This window comes from Theropithecus gelada, chromosome 3 (assembly GCF_003255815.1).
Source record: "Theropithecus gelada isolate Dixy chromosome 3, Tgel_1.0, whole genome shotgun sequence".
In the NCBI taxonomy this organism is placed as follows: domain Eukaryota; kingdom Metazoa; phylum Chordata; class Mammalia; order Primates; family Cercopithecidae; genus Theropithecus; species Theropithecus gelada.
In genome coordinates, this window is record NC_037670.1 from 165,572,982 (window position 1) to 165,592,821 (window position 19,840).

At 45.9% G+C, this 19,840-nt stretch overlaps 1 protein-coding gene and 1 pseudogene across 1 annotated transcript in view; both read left to right on the plus strand.

The window, feature by feature from the left end:
• Positions 1 to 2,833: 2,833 nt before the first annotated feature.
• Positions 2,834 to 2,983, plus strand: LOC112622019 (annotated as a pseudogene).
• A 15,879-nt stretch (positions 2,984 to 18,862) lies between these two features.
• Positions 18,863 to 19,840, plus strand: part of TMEM178B (transmembrane protein 178B) — a 397,583-nt gene continuing 396,605 nt past the window's right edge. Inside the window, exon 1 of the mRNA XM_025379937.1 lies at positions 18,863 to 19,525. Coding sequence (XP_025235722.1) covers positions 19,144 to 19,525 — 382 coding nt within the window. The 5' untranslated portion in view covers positions 18,863 to 19,143. The remainder of the gene's footprint in view (positions 19,526 to 19,840) is intronic.

Genomic DNA, 19,840 nt, shown 5'->3' on the forward strand with positions numbered 1-19,840 from the left:
TCAGAAATACTTTTTTTGTGATGAAGAGTTCATCTGCATGCTTTCTGAAGAAATGAGAAATAGGTATATTTAGCATGCTTTCTGAAGAAATGGGGAATAGGTATATTTAGCATTTAGTATTAAACATATGGTATGTTTAATACTTTATATGATTTCCACCCCCATCCCCCCCAGAGATCAAGTTGGTGTAGAATAAAAAGGTATTTTACTCAGGATAGGTGAGGCTGTGAAGGACCAAGAATGCTCATACTCTTCTATGGGAATGGAAATTGCTATAAACTTTTTTTTGGTATGAAATTTATTAGTACAGTTTTAAACAGTGGTAGTATTCTGCATATCATTTATTTCATCCATTTTTTTTTTTTTTTTGCTTTGTAGAAAGAGTTTAATAATCACAGGGCTGGCCAAGTGGAAGGATGGGAGTTAATTCTCAAATCGGTCTCTGAGATAATTTGAAAGCTAGGGTTTCTTAGGGATAGTTTGATAGGCAGGGGGGTTAGGAAATGGAGAATGCTGATTGGTTGGACTGGGGATGAATTCATAGGGGTGTCAAAACTGCCTTTGTGTGGTGAGTCAGTTCCTGGGTGAGGGTCATCCGTCTGGGAGATGTTATTTGACTAGAATGCAAAGTCTGAAAAATACCTCAAACGCCAGTCTTAGGTTTTACAGTATGAATGTTGTCTATAGGGGTGATTAGGGAACTTACCAATTTTGTGCCCACCCCATGTGCCTCCTGGGCAGTAAACAGTGACTAGTTATCATTTATGGATAGGTCTTAGCAGAATTCCGGCCCCTCCCATAATTCAAACCTTGTGGGCTGTCATGAGTTTTACAAAGGCAATTCTATCCTTGAACAAGGAGGGGCTATTATCATCCTTGCTTTAAGGTTAAACTATAAACTAAATTCCTCCCATAGTTAGCTTGGCCTATACCCAGGAAAGAGCAAAGATGGTTGGTTTGAGAGGCTACAAGCAAGAGGGGAAGAGGGAGTTAGATATGTCAGATTTCTCTCACTGCCATAATTTTTGTAAAGACAATTTCCATCCCCAGTTTGAGCTTGACCATACCTCATTCTTGAGTTGTGAGCTACAGAGATGGGAAAAGGGGAACGATTGCTTTAACTTCTTGCTGACAGGGGGGTGTAGTAGGGGTAGAAGTTGGCCCATTGGTAAGAGGAATAAAACCATTTTGCAGTTGTCTGCATGTATTCATGGGTGTCTTGTGGGGATCTTGTATTAGGGTTCTCCAGAGGGATGGAACTAATGGATATATGTATATATGAAAGAGAGTTTATTAAGGAGAATTGACTCACAGGATCACATGGTGAAGTCCCACCATAGGCCATCTGCAAGCTGAGGAGCAAGGAAGCCAGTAGTGGCTCAGCCCGAGTCCTAAAACCTCAAAAATAGGGAAGCTGACAGTGCAGCCTTCAGTCTGTGGCTGAAGGCCCAAGAGCCCTTGGCAAACCACTGGTGTAAGTCCAAGAGTCCAAAAACTGAAGAACCTGGAGTGTGATGTTTAAGGGCAGGAAGCATCCAGCATGGGAGAAAGATGAAAGCCAGCAGACTCAGAAAGCCACTGTATCCCAACTTCTTCTGCCTGCTTTTTCTAGCCGTGTTGGCAGCCGATTGGATGGTGCCCACCCACATTGGGGGTAGGTCTGCCTCTCCCAGTCCACTGACTCAAATGTTATTCTCCTCTGGCAACACCTTCACAGAAACACCCAGAAATAATACTTTGTATCCTTCAATCCAATCAAGTTGGCACTTAATATTAACCATCACAGGTCCCAAGGCTTGCATGACAAAGATACTAGTACTGTTATCTACAGTTTTAGCACAGCACTAAAATGAACAGCAGACTGTAAGGTAATGAGTCCTAACATAAGAACAGAAAGCCCTAGCTTCAGGAGCCCCTGTGGAACAGATCTGAAGTCTTCATCCATCAATTCTATAACAAAACTTTTTTAAAGGACAAATCAGGGATGTATGTAAAGATACAGAAAAAGGATGTTCATAATAGCATTATTTGGAATAATATTCATAAGGAAAATAATAATATATATATATATTTATTTATTTATTGAGATGGAGTCTCGCTCTGTCGCCCAAGCTGGAGTGCAGTGGTGCAATCTCAGCTCATTGCAACCTCTGCCTCCCAGGTTAAAGTGATTCTCCTGCTTCAGCCTCCCAAGTAGCTGGGACTACAGGCACGTGCCACCACACCCAGCTAATTTTTGTATTTTTAGTAGAGGCAGGGTTTCACCATGTTGGCCAGGATGGTCTCGATCTCTTGACCTTGTGATCCGCCTGCCTTGGTCTCCCAAAGTGCTGGGATTACAAACATGAGCCACCACGCCTGGCTCAATAATAATATTTGTAATAAAAACTTGGAACTGAATGTTCCAAGAACTGTAGGACAATTACAAAAGATGTAACCTATGCAAAATCAGACTTCCAGAAGGAGAGGAGAGAAGGGAATGAAAAAATTATTTGAAGTCATAATGATTGAGAACTTTTCAAAACATCAAATCACAGATCTAAGAAGCCCAGAGAACACCAAGCAGGATAAATATAAAAATATCTACATGTAGCCATGTCATATTCAAACTGCAGAAAATCAGAGACAAAGAGAAAAGACTTCAGATAGACTCATCATTGTCATCCTTCAACAGTCACTGCATGTGATGTTGGATGATTTCCTCTTGGGGTTGGTTGGTCAACCGTTATGGATATAGTAGCCACAATCTTACCATGCCTTCTTCATCTCTGACTCTAAAGAGTCACCTTCCTTTCCACTGTTGCCTGGTTCTGCAGTCTGTAACAGATTCATAAGCTTTGTGCAGTGGCAGTATTGTAGCCAATGAGGTTTACCTGAGATGTGATTATTGCTAATTGAAACAGATTCATAGTGCACAGAGAGTGGGATTTGTAGTTAGCTACATCTAGATTTTTAAATCCCCACCCCACTATTTACCAGTTGGATAAACTTGGAGAAACCACTCTCTGAGTGACTCTCTTCATCTGATAAATGAAGATAATAGCAGTACATAGGACTGTTGTGACAAAGCAGGTCACCAACAAATGGGAGCTGGCGGCTCATAACTTTTTTTTTTTTTTTTTTTTTTTTTAGATGGAGTCTCGCTCTGTCACCCAGGCTGGAATGCCGTGGCGGGATCTCAGCTCACTGCAGCCTCTGTCTCCTGGGTTCAAGCGATTCTCCTGCCTCAGCCTCCTGAGTAGCTGGGCCATCGCTTTTCTTCTAACGTGCCCTATCTTTCAGGTATCTGAGGCAGTTCAAGGGGTTCTGGTTTTCTTCGCAAGACTGTCCTTTTACTGGTCCAGAATCTTGCTTTCTGTTCATAATTCCTGCTTCCTCTCTGGTCTTTTTTCTTTCCTCTTGTGTATGTTTGGGGTCTTATTATTTTGCTTCTTGATTCTCTTTCTGTGACACCAGTAGTTCAGGAGTGGTGACTTACCCTCTCCACTGCCCCAGCTCAGTTCTGATTTGAACTCCACCCCTGTCAGGTCCCGCCATAGCTGGCCTTTGTAAACTTGGCAAAGCCATGTGAAGTCCTGTGCCATACCTGTGCTTCTTTATAGCAGGTGCCCATCAGACTGAAACGTAATGACCAGCTGAGGGAGGAGATGGCCTTTGCCTCATAAATGTCATAAAAGGATGGAAAATTGAAAGCAGTGAACAGAGAACCCTGGAAAAATCATGATTCGTTTCTCCTGAAAAGACTCTTCACTGTCAAAAAGAGTAAGGCAAAAATATATAGTTCAAAGCACTTAGAAGCAGAATTATCTCTAAGGAGAGTACTTTTAATTTTAGATGTCAATGACTCCGTTATAGATTTTGTGCTTTTGAATGAATTTGTTCAGTAGAAATTTCTGGAAGGCTGGCTACATGGAGAATTAATCATACATATAAGCCTTTGAATGTGAGTACCTTTACTATCTTAATATGGCCATTATTTTCAGATGGTAATACATGTTCATTGTAGAAATCTAGAAAATACAAAAACCCTTAAAGAGAAAATAACCCAGAAATAATCCTAACATTGTGGTGTATTTCCTTGTCATTTATTTTTCTTCACAAAATTTGGATCAGATTTTACCCACAGTTTTACATCCTACTTTTTCCACTTACCAGTATCTGTTGAGTGTTTCACTACATTCTTAAATATAACACCAGCACGTTAATTTTAATGGCTGCTTGTCATTCTATTGAATGACTATCTTATGACTTACTCAGCCAACGTCTGGTTTGTTATGAGTGAGCTGCTTTTTGTGCCTGTGTCAGCTGTTGCAGGCTGTGGCCATGTGAGCATCCTGTCATGTAATGCCCTTGGCTGTGCCTCTCAGGCTTGCACAGGCCTTTGTTGACAAGTAATTTCTTTTCCAGAGTGGGGCGCTTCCTAGTAAGGCCAGCATCTTCCGGAAGTGGTGGAGGAATGGAAATTCCCACACTCAGGGTTCCCTTTGGTAGACAAGGTTCCCCTTGGTAGGAATGACCTCCACTGCCAAGCTGGAGTCTGGAGTTGGCTGGGCTCATGTGGCTGTGCTGTGGTGGGCCAGGGTGTGTTTGTGGGTGTGTGCATGTGTGTGTGTGTGTGTGTGAGAGAGAGAGAGAGAGAGAGAGAGAGAGTGTAGGTCAATAAAACCGTCCACCACAAAATTCTCATGTACCCTCCAAGGACTGCACAATTTTCTCTCTTTTCTGAGATGATCCCCCTTTGTCTTTTTGTCTGAGATGACTTCCCTTTGGCTTTGCTTTGATGATTTTTATTTGGACACCATGAACTGAGTGGTTTAAAAACAGATATTTGTTTTCTCACAATTCTGGAGGCTGGAAGTCCCAGATCAAGATGCTGGTGTGTTTAGTTTCTGCTAAGGGCTCTCTTCCTGGCCTTTCCCAAATCTCTTTGCAGATGGCCTCTTTCTCACTGTGTCCTCACATGCCCTTTCTCTGTGCTCATGTGGAGAGAGAAAGAAAGAGAGAGATCTCTTCCTTTTCTTATGAGGTCACCAGTTCTATCAGCTGAGGGCCCCGCCCCCCTAACCTTAGCTACCTCCTGAAGACTCTATCTCCAAATATAGTCACACTGGAGTTTAGGGCATCAACATATGAACTCCAGTGGAACACATTCAGTCTATAACGCCTACATTATGCTCTATTTTTTTCCTACAGCATTTATCATCTTTTAAAATATGGCCGGGCACGATGGTTCATGCCCGTAATCCAAGCTTTTTGAGAGGCTGAGGTGGGCGGATCACCTGAGGTCAGGAGTTCAAGACCAGCTTGACCAACATGGTAAAACCCATGTCTACTAAAAATATAAACATTTGCGTGTATGCCTATAATCCCACATACTTGGGAGGCTGAGGCAGGGGAATTGCTTGAACCTGGGAGGTGGAGGTGGCAGTGAGCTAAGATCACACCACTGCACCCTAGCCTGGGTGACAGAGAGAGACTCTGTCTCAAAAAACATTTTTTTTTTTTTTTTTAATTAAGTTGGTTTTTACCTGTTTCCCACTAGTACAGCATAAGCTTCAGGAGGGCAGGGATCTTTGTTTGTTATTCATGGGTATCTCCCAGGAACCTAGAAGAGCACCTGCACCTAGAAAGTGTAGACTGAATGAATGAGGTCAGCAACCATGGCTGTCAAGGTGGGGGAATAAAAAAGGAAAAGGAGACAATGAAGTCCTGGCAATATGTAGAAAATCCCCCTCCCCTGGAAATACTCGATATCTAGAAGGGGAACTGAGAGTTATCCCACTCTAGAACTGTCAATACCTTGTCCTGCAACATGTAAAAATGTCACTTGATTGGGCAGGATATGGGGGAGACCCTCCACATTATGGTTCAAACTTGTGTCTCCTCGAGTTGCTATGGGGGCAATGGTGCCATAGTCTACTCAGTCTACTATAAGAAAATACCATAGATCAGGTGGCGTAAATGACAGAAATTATTTTTCACGGTTCTGGGAGTCTGAGATCAGGGTGCCAGCATGGTCAGTTTCTGATGAGGGCTCAGATACTGGCTTGTAGACAGCTGCCTTCTCACTGTGTCTTCATGTGGCAGAGAGAGAACTCTGGTGTCTCTTCCTCTTCTTATAAGGGCACTGATCCCATCATGAGGGCCCCACCTTCATGGCCTCATCTAAATCCAATGACCTCCAAAGACCCCATCTCCAAATATCATCACATTGGGCATTAGTGCTTCAGTGTATGAATTTTTGGGGAATGCAATTCAGTCTACAGGAAACAGTGTAGCAGTTGATCAGGACTTTCAGGATCGAGCCTCAGAAGTCAGCTTGGAAGTAGAATGGGATGTTGTCCACATAACCTATGCCTCCTCAGCCCAGAATTCAATGACTGGAAAACATTGAGGCATTGCGTAGGCCGAGGGGCATCGCTGTGCACTCACTCAGGTCACAACCTGGCTGGGAGGCTGCCATTTACTCATCACTTGTCTAGATCTTGAGGAATTGTAGTCACTTACAGGTCCAATTTCTTACAAATCATGTTTTTCATGATTTTTAATGAATCATGTCTTGTTCTTTTTTTTTTTTTTTTTTGAGATAGAGTCTCGCTCTGTCACCCAGGCTGGAGTACAGTGGCGCAATCTCAGCTCACTGCAAGCTTCACCTCCTGGGTTCACGCCATTCTGCCTCAGCCTCCTGAGTAGCTGGGGCTACAGGTGCCTGCCACCACGCCCGGCTAATTTTTTGTATTTTTTAGTAGAGACAGGGTTTCACCGTGTTAGCCAGGATGGTGTCGATCTCCTGACCTCGTGATCTGCCCGCCTCGGCCTCCCAAAGTGCTAGGATTACGAGTTTGAGCCACCATGCCCGGCTGTTCTTTTTATTTATAAAAAAATACTGAGGCCTCTGGGATGGGGAATGCAGAGTCTAGGAAGTGGGTATCACACTATTTAAAATACTGTGATTTAAAAAAATTTAGTATTTATGAAAGATTATCCCTTAATAATATTTTAGCTGTTGTCATGAATATTTTTTAGGTTAGTTTGAAAATTATTTTTTCAAGTTCCAAATCAAACAAATGGAGATTTCAATTGGCATTGTATTAAATCTATAAATGACTTTGAAAAGCATTGACACTTTTATAGTATTGAGTTGTTTCATTTAGGAACGTGGTAGGTTTTTTTGTTTGTTTGTTTTGAGACAAAGTCTTGCTCTGTCGCCCAGGCTGGGATGCAGTGGCGTGATCTCGGCTCACTGCAGCCTCTGCCTCCCAGGTTCAAGTGATTCTCCTGCCTCAGCCTCCTGAGTAGCTGGGATTATAGGCGGGTGCCACCACACCTGGCTAATTTTTTTTGTATTTTTAGTAGAGATGAGGTTTCACTATGTTGGTCAGGCTGGTGTTGAACTCCTGACCTCAGGTGATCCGCCTGCCTCGGCCTCCCAAGGTGCTGGGATTACAGGTGTGAGCCACCGCGCCCGGCCAGAACATGGTAGGTTTTTACATTTTGTTTATATCATTTATGTCTCTCAATGAAGTTTTGTAGTTTTCTTCATATCTTCTCCTTTCTTTGTAACTGTTATTCATAAGTGTGTTATAGTTTTTGTTGTTATCTTGAATGGAAGAGGTTTCCAATATATTTTCTAATAATTAATTGCTATTATGTTGGAAAATATTGATATCTTTATTTTTCTTACATTCAGCCATCTTATCCAACTCTCTTATTAGTGCTACTGGCTTGTTACTTTATTCTTTTGAGTTTTCAGTCATTTTCTATATATAATAATAGTTTTGCATCCTCCTTTCCAATGGTTATAACACTTATTTTTGTTTCCTGCCCTATTCTTGACCTCTAATATATTAAATATAGCCTGATGCGGTGGCTCATGCCTGTAATCCCAGCACTTTGGGAGGCTGAGGCGGGCAGATCACTTGAGGTGAGGAGTTTGAGATCAGCCTGGGCAACATGGCAAAACCCCGTCTCTATAAAAAAATACAAAAAAATTAGCTGGGCATGGTGGTACATGCCTATAGTCCCAGGTACTAGGGAGGCTGAGGTAGGAGGATTGCTCTGGGCTCCTTGCTTGAGCCCAGGAGGTGGAGGCTGCAGTGAGCTGTAAGTGTGCCGCTGCACTCCTGCCTGGCTGACAGAGGGAGACCCTATCTCAAAAACCATCTCATATATACATGTATGAGAGAGCATGTTTATCTTGGTCCTGATTTAATTGGAATGTCTCTGCAGTTTCACTGCGTGCCAGTTCACCCTGTCCTGTTTGCCTTAACATTTGTTCCTTGCCCTTCCCTGCTCTGTTGTACTGCAGTGGACTGAAATCGGCATGTCCCAAGGTTCCCATGTCAGCTGGTTTCCTGCTGAGTGCAGGCCCTGGGAGGTTCTGGCAAGAGATTGGTGAACAGAAGAAAGGAAGAAGCCCGGGTATTCCTCCCTTATTCTCTGCCACAAGTAGCAACTCTAGCAACAGCTGCATCTATTTCATGGCTCCAGCTCTGGCCAGACAGGTGTCTCCATGGTTCCAGCTTCTGTTGGGCAAACCTGGTCCCAGGTTTTAGGAAATACTTCTTCCTTTTTTGTTTCTTCAGCTAGGCTGCCCTTAGTCCCCAGCAAGAGGGTCCCTTCCCAACCCCACATGTTAGAGGGCTCTGCATATTCCAGACACACACAAATAACTGAACTGAAGAACTCACGGCTGCCTCTATGTCTTGAGTTCCTGCATCAGGTCTGCACAGCATGGACTGTGACCCTAAACTCCTGCTCTTCTGGTTAACACAGAACGGGCCGCAGGAAAACGCTCTGAGATGCCTCTTGGCCTGTATCCTCGAAACGAAAGACAACTGCATCTGAGTGCCACCAAGTGCTTTGGGTTGTATTGCTGCTGATGTTGGGGGTGGATTCCGCTTTGGCGCGCTGAGGGGATCTGAAGGTAGAAGCACTTAGACACAAAAGAGGACAAGACAATTAACTTGTCAGTCTTTTCTCCCAGACAGCATGTGTTTAGCAGATTTTTGAATAAGGAAGTATAATTTCCCAGAAGGCGTAAGTATCCATTTTCTGTCTTCCTTTGGTGTTCCAATTTCTGGTTCTGGAGTTACATGGGTATTAGGGTGGTATTTTGCAACAGTTGTACATGGTCACTGAGGACTGTTTTGCAATATGAAGCAATTCATGTTGCTCTTAACTATATTTCTTGACCCATTCTGAATTTTGGCCTAAAATACAGAAACATGCTAGTATCATATATGGTACATAGTTTAATGTGTTACTAAGAGATGTGGCCTAAGCTTGAGCCAATAGTCGTAAAATTCTTTGGAGAAATTGAAAGATTATAGGTATTTGAGATATATCTTGAATCTATCCACAGACAAAGCATATTTAAATTTGATCGTATAGCCACTTGAAGACATATGATGGAAAGTCTGATTAAAAAATGCTGCTAAAGTCATTAAATTTTATTTAGAAAAGACATAAGGTATACTAGATATAAGGTATGCCAGCTACCTGAAACAACAGATGATGCTCAAATACAGAGCAAAATGTGATCTTTGATGGAAAAGGAAATCAATTTTGGATTTGTGCTATCCACAATTCTTTGATATGAACTATTGCTTGTTATTAATAATGTAAACAAAATAGGTAGGAGGTCCTGAAAGGGAGTCCTCCTTAAAAGGTTTCTAGCTTAGTTTCCTTTCTTTTGAGGATTTTTAATATATAAGCCAAACAAAATCCAAGGATTAAATTGAAAATAAAAAAGCAAAAAAATAATGTACAGAAACAAAAATCTGTAAAAATTCAGATCTAAATTTGGCATTTTCTCACTTTAGTTTTAAAATATATTTTTAAATTTTAAAGAAAATGTTTTTCTCTAAATAGAAATGAACTGCATGTGAAATCAAAATGATATTCTAATAAAATATTAGGACATTAGGACAAGAAAATGAAAACGTTTTTATGACTTTAAATTAGTTAGGCGTGGTGGTGCATGCCTTTGTCTCAGCTACTTGGGGGGCTGAGGCATGAGAATGGCTTGAACAAAAAAAAAGAAAAAGAAAGAAAGACTATAAAGGAGAAGATTCATTATCCCAAAGTAATGTCTATAAAAACTATTTTCCAATCATCATAGATCAAGATATGGTCTTGATTAAACGGAGATTTTAATAAATTAAGCAATATGTTTTGATTTTTGGTTTTCTTTATCCTAGCATTGGAATATTTGAAAGAAGAACTTAAGAAATGTTGTATGGATCTAGATATTACTTTAAGAGATGGTAAAAAAAAATGGTATATATGATCATGATTTACATGATAAAAGTAAAATATAGTATTGTTCTGCACTAATAAGAGCTTTTCATATGTGATTGTTACAGTGCTTGAAAATAACATGTAAAATTTCAAAATAAGTTTGCTTTAAAAATTTTACCAATACTTCCAATAAAAGTGTTACTGTCTCAGTAGAGTGAAATTTGTCCAAGTTGAAATTAATAATAATAAAAAAACCTATCTGGCTGGGCATGGTAGCTCATGCCTGCAATCCCAGCACTTTGGGAGGCCAAGGTGAACAGATTGCTTAAGCTCAGGAGTTTGAGACCAGCCTGGGCACCATGGAGAAACCCCATCTCTACTAAAAATATGAAAATTAGCCAAAAGCGGTGGCAGGTGCCTGTAGTCCCAGCTTCTCAGGAGGCAGAGTTGGGAGGATCTCTTAACCTCGACCTGGGAGGTCGAGGCTACAGTGAGTTGTGATGGCGCCACTGCAATCCAGCCTCTGCAACAGAGAGAGACCCTGTCTCGAAACAAACCAAAAAAGATCTAAAAATTACAATGAATCAAAAAGTTGTTAAGAACATTTGGCATTGCCATCAATAGAAGTTATGTGAAAATCTTGATTATAGCAATAGGATTAATGATTTTTCTGGAGTAAACATCAAGAAAAAGAAAAAATATGTATAATTAGTTATGAATTATGAAATGCTTTTATTTTACTATGAATTTGAACATTGCTGGTTCACCAGCACATGCTATTTTGCCTACTTTTATTTATGGAAGAAACATAGCTTGCTAGGCATGGTGGCTTATGCTTGTAATCCCAGTACATTGGGAGGCCAAGGCAGGAGGATTACTTGAACCCAGGAGCGTGAGACCAGCCTGGGTAACATGGTGAAACCTCGTCTCTACCAAAAAAATATGAAAATTAGCCAGGTGTGGTGGCACACGTCTGTTGCCCCATCTAGTCAGGAGGCTGAGATGGTAGGATCAATTGAACCCAGGAGTCTGAGGTTACAGTGGAGTACACCGCTGCGCTCCAGTCTGGGTAACAGAATGAGACCCTGTCTCTATTAAAAGAAAAAAAAAAAAAAAACTAAGATAACTTTACATATATTTATTTCAAAATTTTGTCATCATAAAGGTATTTGTAATATAGAAGGATAGAACACACTTTGATTTAACAATTTGTCATTTGACTTATTTTAAACATTGAACATGGTATGTGGACTTTCATTTGTATGCTTGCCCTGGGGTCTTGCAATGTTACTTTTAACCCAAGGTGCTAGTGGCTTCCTGCTGTCAACTTACTGTTGCCTGCTTGGCTTTTTACCCTTTGATTTTGCACAAATAAGTAGATACATGTATATTTTCTTATGCTCCTTTTTTTTCTGTATGAAAAGTAGAGTTACGGGTTGAAGTCCTAACCCCCACTTCCTCAGAATGTGATCTTTAGAAATAGCATCATCACGACCAGTTGCAGTGGCTCACGCCTGTAATCCCAGCACTTTGGGAGGCCGAGGCGGGTGGATCACGAGGTGAAGAGATTGAGATCATCCTGGCCAATATGGTAAAACCCCATCTCTACTAAAAATACAAAAATTAGCTTGGCATGGTGGTGCGTGCCTGTAGTCCCAGCTACTCGGGAGGCTGAGGCAGGAGAATCACTTGAACCTGGGAGGCAGAGGTTGCGGTGAGCCGAGATTGAGCCACTGCACTCCAGCCTGGCAATAGAGCAAGACTCTGTAAAAAAAAAAAAAAATCGCATCATTGTAGATGTCATTGATTAAGATAATTAAGATAGGTCAAACTGGAGTAGGGTAGGTCTCTATAGCAATATGACCGTTGTCCCCATAAGAAGAGGGAAATTTGGAGATGGAGATGCACAGAGGAGTGATGTGAAGATACACAAGAGAAAATAGTTATGTGATGACATGGGCAGACAAGTACAGAAGGATATCTGCTGGGTTATAGAGACATGTCTTTTTCATCTTAACAGTGACTACAAATTGCCCTCTAGAGTGGCTCTATCAGCTCATGCTCCCACCAGAAGTGCATGAGAGCATGTTTCTCTATGCCCCAGCCAACACTTGATATTAACAGACATGTACATTTTTTCCCCATCTGGTGGGTAAAAAACAGTATTTTAAAAACATTTGTATTCCGTAGATTGCTAGTGAGGTTTTTTCATATGTTAATTTTCCATCTCAATTTCTTCTTCTGTAAATTGCCTTTTTATAAACTGCACATTTTTTTTCTGTTGTGTTATTTGTTTTATTCCTACTAGTTTGAAATATTTCTTTATGTAGGAGATGATCTGATTCATTTAAAATTATCTCTAGTTTAGGAAGACCTTTTACATATCAAGAATGTTTGTTGGGTTTAATTGGTTGTCTTTTTAGCTTCTACTGAGATGATCAAATGATGTTTATTTGACCTATTGATATGAGGCACCTGTAATTGTAAGAATCTGAAAAACCAGAGCAGTTAGATATTATGTGGGCAAGAGGAGTGATAGCAGGGTGGAGCTTTCAAAACATGTTTAGAGGGTGTTTCTTTGAGACTGAGGAATTCATCTTTAGAGGCTAGGCTGAAGCCCTGGGCAGGGTCTTACAGAGTTGTAAAAGGTCTGAGCTTTACAGTACAGACAAGGTGAAACTACTGCAGAATTTTATTTTATTTTATTTTAAGAAAAAGTCTCGTTCTGTCACCCAGGCTGGAGTACAGCAGCACGATCTCTGCTCACTGCAGCCTCCACCTCCTGGGTTTAAGTGATTCTCGTGCCTCAGCCTCCTGAGTAGCTGGGACTGCAGACCTGCACCCCTATGCCTGGCTAATTTTTGTATTTTTAGTAGAGATAGGGTTTTGCAAGGCTGGCCAGGCTGGTCTCGAACTCCTGGACCCAAGTGATCTGCACTCCTTGGCCTCCCAAAGCTGGGATTCCAGGCATGAGCCACTGTGCCCAGCCCTAGTACAGGATAACTGTGGAATTTAAGAAGATTAATATGGTGGTGGGGTGGAGGAAGAAAAAAATAAAAGGAGAGGACTTAGATGCCCCGGGGTGAGACGAAAAGAGCCTTTTGGTGTTATGATTCTGATGAGGAAGAAGAGAAGGAAGGTAGTTAAACTAATATGACTCTCTAAAGCGGATTTTTTTGTTTGTTTTTTTTTTTTTGAGACTGAGTCTCACTCTGTCACCCAGGCTGGAGTGCAGTGGCATGATCTTGGCTCACTGCAACCTCTACCTCCTGGTTTCAAGCAGTTATCCTGCCTCAGCCTCCCAAGTAGCTGGGATAACAGGCACCCGGCACCACGCCCGGCTAATTTTTGTATTTTTAGTATAGACAGGGTTTCACCATATTGGCCAGGCTGGTCTCGAACTCCTGACCTCAAGTGATCCTCTGCCTTGGCCTCCCAAAGTACTGGGATTACAGCCATTAGCCACCCTGCCCAGTCTTAAAGCTGAGATTTAGAAAGAAGATCTGGATGAGAAAAGAAGGATACCTGTTCACCCATACATACTAGCATGTCGTTGACCTGGGACCTGTGTCAGGAGGGCTAGAGTTCAAAATAACTTTTGGGTTACAAATAATGTCCAAATTTTGCAAAGTTAATTACGAAAAAAGAAATAAGAATATGTGGGGAAACTTTTCTCTAGACAAATGGTGCCTTTTCTTTTTGTTTTTCTTTTTTTTAGGCAGGATCTCACTCTGTTTCCCAGGCTGCTGTGCAGTGTTGCCATCATGGCTCACTGCTGCTATGACCTCCCAGGTTCAAGTGATCCTCCTACCTCAGCCTCCTGAATAGCTGGGACCACAGGTGCATGCCACCACACCCGGCTTTGTAGACATAGGATCCCACTATGTTGCCCAGGCTCTTGTCCAAACTCCTGGGCTCAAGCAATCCTCCCACTTCGGTCTCCCAAAGTGCTGTGATTAGAGGTGTGAGCCACTGCACCTGGCCAAATTGTGTAATATTGATATTGATAGATGGCAAAGAGAAAGCACATCTCATCAACTATTTTTGCTTTCAATTGACAGTGTCAAAGAGAGATTTTCAGGCCAGAGGTGGGGTATAGGGTAGAACAATATGGTAACTGAGGACAGTTCAGAATGGGTGAAGAAATTGGAGGAAAACATCTGTCTGCTCCAGGTGAACTGTATTCCAGGAAATGGAGAGAACTTTCAATGATGTCTCAACCTTTCTCGGTGACTTTAGAGAGAGCTTGCAGAATGTTAATGTCACTTTAAAAAAGGGAGTGGGTGGGTGTGAACAAATGAAACTCCAAATTTCAAAAATGCAGATTTCACAAATCAGAGATCAATGACCTTAATGCCATTTTGGAGCAAGTTTCTAGGACTGGCTTAAGAAGGGGATGACTTATGGGCTCCCAGAAGAGAAAGTGAGGATCATTAGAACTCCACAAAGGTCATATAAAAACATGACAGACTTACCAAATTTTCTTCATAGGTTTACATGACTTCTAGATGAAGGAAGTATTAGCTAAAAGGAACACCAACAACCAGGAAGTATCAGAAACCAAAGAAGAGCAAGCACAAGAATGAACAAGGGGTATTTAGTCTGGAGGAAAGAAGGTGTAGGGAGAACATGATGACTGATGTCAAGGGCAAGAAGGACCACTAAATGGAAGATAAATCAGGCCTCATCTGTGGGCCTCTAGAAAGCAAAAACAAAGGCCAATGAGTATAAGTTATACAGACTTACGAGAAAGCTCAGTATAGGGAAGAACTGTCTAGCTACTTACACTGTCTGAAGTGGACTGGGCCACTTGCAGACAAAGTGATTCCCCCATCACTTCAAGTGTGCAAGCAGAAGCTGGTCATTCACTCTCTGGAAAATGTTCTAAAAGAGATTCATGCATTATTACGTGTGTGTTTGACTCTAAAGATTTCTGATTTTGAGATCCTATGATCTGGGACAGTGTTGGTGCAAATGGGAAGAAATAGGTTGGAAACACAAAGATGGTGATGCTGCAGCTAGCAGAGTGGAAGGAATTGGAAGCAGGCAGCAGGAAGAAACTTAGATCACCCAATTAAGAAAAGATAGTCATGCGAGCATCTTAGCCCTGAAGACCAGGATCATCCCATAACAATATAGGGCTGCCCAAGGTAATTGCACTTCAAAGGAGGCCATGAATCAATAACTTTGTAGGATTTTTGGGATTTCATCAAGGACAAACATTTCAAAATAGAATTTTAATGATGTTCAGTAAGGAGGAGGATAGTGTACCATTTGGGTTCTGACTGCAAGCAGGGCCCAAAATACAGGACTGCTGAGGACCCTGGGCAGTGGGCCAGGCACATCCTTGCAGGCAGGCCTCAGGTACAGGCCAGGAGAAACTAGATGGGTGACACAATGGAAGAGGAAGGAAAGATAGGGACAAAATAAACAGGTATATTCACTGGGAATGAACAACTGCCTGGACTGCCAGTGGTCTCAGGGGCACCCCCTTCAGCTGGATTTAAGGAGAGAGGAAGGCTGGGAACCAGGAGACTGGGGCTTGAAGGCTCCCTGTGCCCTGATTTCCTGAGTAACCTTGTAGATGTCATCTCCCCTCTTTTTACCTCCCTGTTATCAAATGCAGGTAGCTTGTTAGCCTAAAAGTGCTCTGGACGCTAGTGAAGAAGATAACTTCAGAAATTTAAGATGTTGTTTGCATAGTGCAAAGTGTTTGCGCTTATTTGTTTATCTATTTTCAACGTTGGGGGAGGGTGCCCTGGTTAAGGGGGGTGGGTAGAAAGGAAGGTGAGAAGACACTGGCGCCAAAGTCACTTGGCTGTATGTCGACATCCTAGGGAAGCCAGAGGGCAGAGATCTGGCCAAGGGCGCATGCCTGCAGTCCCTCGACCAGCCGGGCACCCGAGAATCCAGCGGGCCTCCTCAGGCTCTGCTGTCCCTTTGGCAAATCCCATTGCAGAATCCAGGGGTGAAAAGCGAAAGCGAGGCACACCCCTCCCCCACTAGATGGCACTGAAACGCCTCGTTCGCGATTTTCAAAATGCAGGAAAGAGGGAGAGAGACAGAGGGAAAAAAAAAAAAAGACAAAAAGAATATGGTGGAGGTGCGCTCATTTTGGCTCACAAGCCCCGTTGTGCAAAGCAGGGTGTGAGACACTCTCTTTTTCCCCACGGCAACTCTTTACCCGGCAATGCCGGACCTCGACTTTGGAGTGAGGGTGAAAACGAGGGGTGAGCATTAGAGTGAAAACCCCAGCGTTTGATGCCGGGAGGGAGGCTCCCAGCCTTTGCGGCGCCGTCTCACGTGAGCAGAGCAGGGGGGCTGAGGTTGGGATGAAGCGGGGCTTGCCTGGGGCCCACCTGCTCAAGGTCTGGGGTCCGGCGCTACCTCCCAGAACCCCTGCAGAGCCTAAATCCAGCGGCCACCCTTACAAAATGACAAACCCCACATCGAGGTTTCCTTTAACTCCACCTCCCCTCCTCAACGCTCGCTCACCAGCGTTTTCAAAATATCTACTAACCGACCACCCCCCATCCACCATTAAATTTCTCTCCTTGTCTTGAGTGGATCGGCCAAATTTCTTCTTTCTGTTCCTGCTGAGGAGGGAGGGCAGGTGGAGGTGGGTGTGTGTCGGGGTGCCTGGCTCTGGCTTGGGACTGGACTGGGGCTGGCCGGATAACTCCGCAGCCGCTCTCAGCTCAGCCCTGGGTGGAAACGCCTGTAGCTAGCAAGGTAGCGCCTGTGGCTTTCTGGGGGCGGGGGGTGGGGAGAAAGATCAAATGCATCCAGAGACACCAGCGACCCAAACCGGGGACGCAGAGAGCTCGCTCGGCCCCTTTGAAGGCCCACTCCGCAATAAGCAGTTTTTCCTTTAAATAACTGTCGTGGATTTGAGAGAATTTCCCATGCTGAAAAGAGAAACAGGAGCTGTAGGCAACATCCCTAAATTTATAATAATGCATGTAAACATGCTACATACCACATATATGTATATGTGCATAAATATGGATGTGGTTGGGCACATACCTATCTAGACACCATTGACTTGCCTGGTCAAAGAATAAGACTTAGACATTTCGTGCCTGGGAAATGGTGCAGTTTATCTTTAAGGAGGCTAGAAAAATAAGAGATGAGGCTCACGTTGCACGGATGACATCACTAGCTTTTGGCTGCGCGCTCGGTGTTCTCGTCTGTGGGTTTTAGCCAAGGCTGCAGCTACCCGCGCCCGACAAGAGAGCGCGGCAGCGGCTGCCTCCTGCGCCCGCACCCGGGCGACGCGATTTCCTCAGTCCCCTGGGCTCAGCTTGGGTTCTCGCGCCTCCCGGGCACCAGCCGAGCCTGCCACGCCTCGGAGCCTCCGCGGCTAGAGGAGGAGGCGACGAGGGGAAGCCGAGTAACCCAGCCTCCCTCCCCCACCCTCTCCCCATTCATCTCGGCGACCACCGCGCGCCAGGAGCCGGATCGTGGGACTCGGAGGCCGGGACGGGATTCTCTGCACGCTGCCGAGTGAGCCGGCATCTCGGCGCTGGGGTGGGCTGAGAAGAAAATGGTGCAATCTGAGAGCGGCTGAGCCCAGCTGGGCAGAGCAGACGGGGTGCCAGAGTGCCAGGGGCTCAGGTGGCTGGAGAAAGGGGCGGATTGTTTGGAGAGGCCGGGACCGGGGTTTTCCTTGGTGCCTGCGGCATTTTCTTTGCACCTGGGCGGCAGGCTCCCGGGGCTCCCGGGTGCCAGATGAAGTGAGGCGGAGGCGTCGCGGGAGAGCCGGGTCCAGAGGCGGCCGGGTGGACACTCCAGGCAGAAGACGGCGCTGGGAAGAGCTGCGTGACGCTCGGGGGCTGGCGGCTGGGCCGGCAGCGCGCCGCGACGGCGTGACCTGTCCATGGTGTTGAAGGCGCGGTGCGCCGAGCCGCCAGCGCCGCGCGCCGCGAGCGCTGCCCGGTGCGCCCTCGGCCGCGCAGCCCGCCCCTCGCGTCCGCCAGCAGCCGCCCAGTCTCCGCAGACCCCCGGCCGGGACTTGTCCGGTAACGCCGCCCAGGTGACCACGCTGTCGGCCCGAGGGGCCGCCTGAATGGCGATGCCAGAGGCAGTGCACCGGGGAGCTCGCGGGGAAAGGTCGGCCGAGACCGTGCGTCCGCTGGGAGTGCGCCTCTGAGCGCAGCACGCGGGTCAGAAGGAGCAACCGACCTGCTGGTGACCAGAGAACGGAGATTTTAAAAGGATCCGACCCGGAGAGGAAGAACATTTCTGGGTGCGCGCCCCAGGTCTTTGCTTGCAGACGGGGAGGGAGAGACTCTCTGAGCCGGAGACCCAGGAGGGACTCGGAGAAGCTGGCCCCAGCACCTGGAGGTTTCTTTCGCCCGCCGGCCGCATCGGGGGCGTTCCACTTCACCCGGTGGTCGGGTGGCGCCTCCTGACAGCACCCCCCGTCTCCCTTAGAGAGACAGACGAGTTCTGTCCCGTCACCATCCTGCACAAAGAAACCCCCGCAAGCCCCACCGCAGCCGAGGACACTTGGCATTTAGTTTCCGGCCCGAGGGCAGCGGCGCCCGAAGCCGGGCTGGGAGCCGAGGCGGCCGCTTCGGGGCAGTAGCTTCCTGCGGGGAGGGGAGGGGGCGGGAGGCGGCTGCACTGGGTTCGCCGCCGCCGGAGGCTGCACCTGCCCCAGAGGATGCCCAGGAGCCAGCGGGAGCCTCTCCAGATCAGAACTTTTTAGGCCGCCCGCCCCCATCCCCGCAGTCCCCGGGCCGCGCTCCGGTAGGCGGGGGCCGAGGGGGCGCCGCGGCGCGAGTCCTTCTCCTGCCCCCTCCCCCAGCTCGGCCGCTCGCCGCTTTGTTCCGGGTGCGGCGAGGGAAGGCGAGGCTGCGGCGGATCATGCCCATGGTGTAGCCGCCAAGCGGAGGCATGGCTGCCGGAAGATTATTGCTCTACACCGGCCTCTCGCTTGCGCTCTGCGCCCTCGGCATGCTGGCCGTGGCTATCTGCTCGGACCACTGGTACGAGACGGACGCCAGGAAGCACAGGGACAGGTGCAAGGCCTTCAACACCCGCCGGGTCGACCCCGGCTTCATTTACAACAATAACAACAACTTGCCGCTCCGGGCGAGCCGCTCGCGCCTGGACCGCTGGGAGGGCAAACTCCTCCGGGCGCGGAATCGCCGGCAGCTGTTCGCCATGAGCCCCGCGGACGAGTGCAGCAGGCAGTACAACTCCACCAACATGGGTCTCTGGAGGAAGTGCCACCGGCAGGGCTTCGACCCCGAGATCGCCGCCCTCATTCGGAAAGGTAAGCGCCGGGCGCTAGGCGTGGCGCTGCGGAGAGCTCGGAGCCTGTAGGCCACGCAGCCCCTCGCGTTTCCTCCCCAGGCCACAGGCTATCAGGTCTCTGGGTTCCAGGCGGTCGGGTTATCCAGGCCTGGCTGAGCCTCGGGGCCGGAACTTGCCTCCCAATAGCTGCTAATGAAGCTTGGTTCAGGCTTAACTCTCTCCCCTGCCTCTCCTTTCGCGCGTCTCTGTCGGGATTCGAGTGGAACCTCATGGTCCAGGGTTCTTATCCAGGATAATGCTTCATCAGCCTCTGAGAAGAAGGGAATCTCGAACG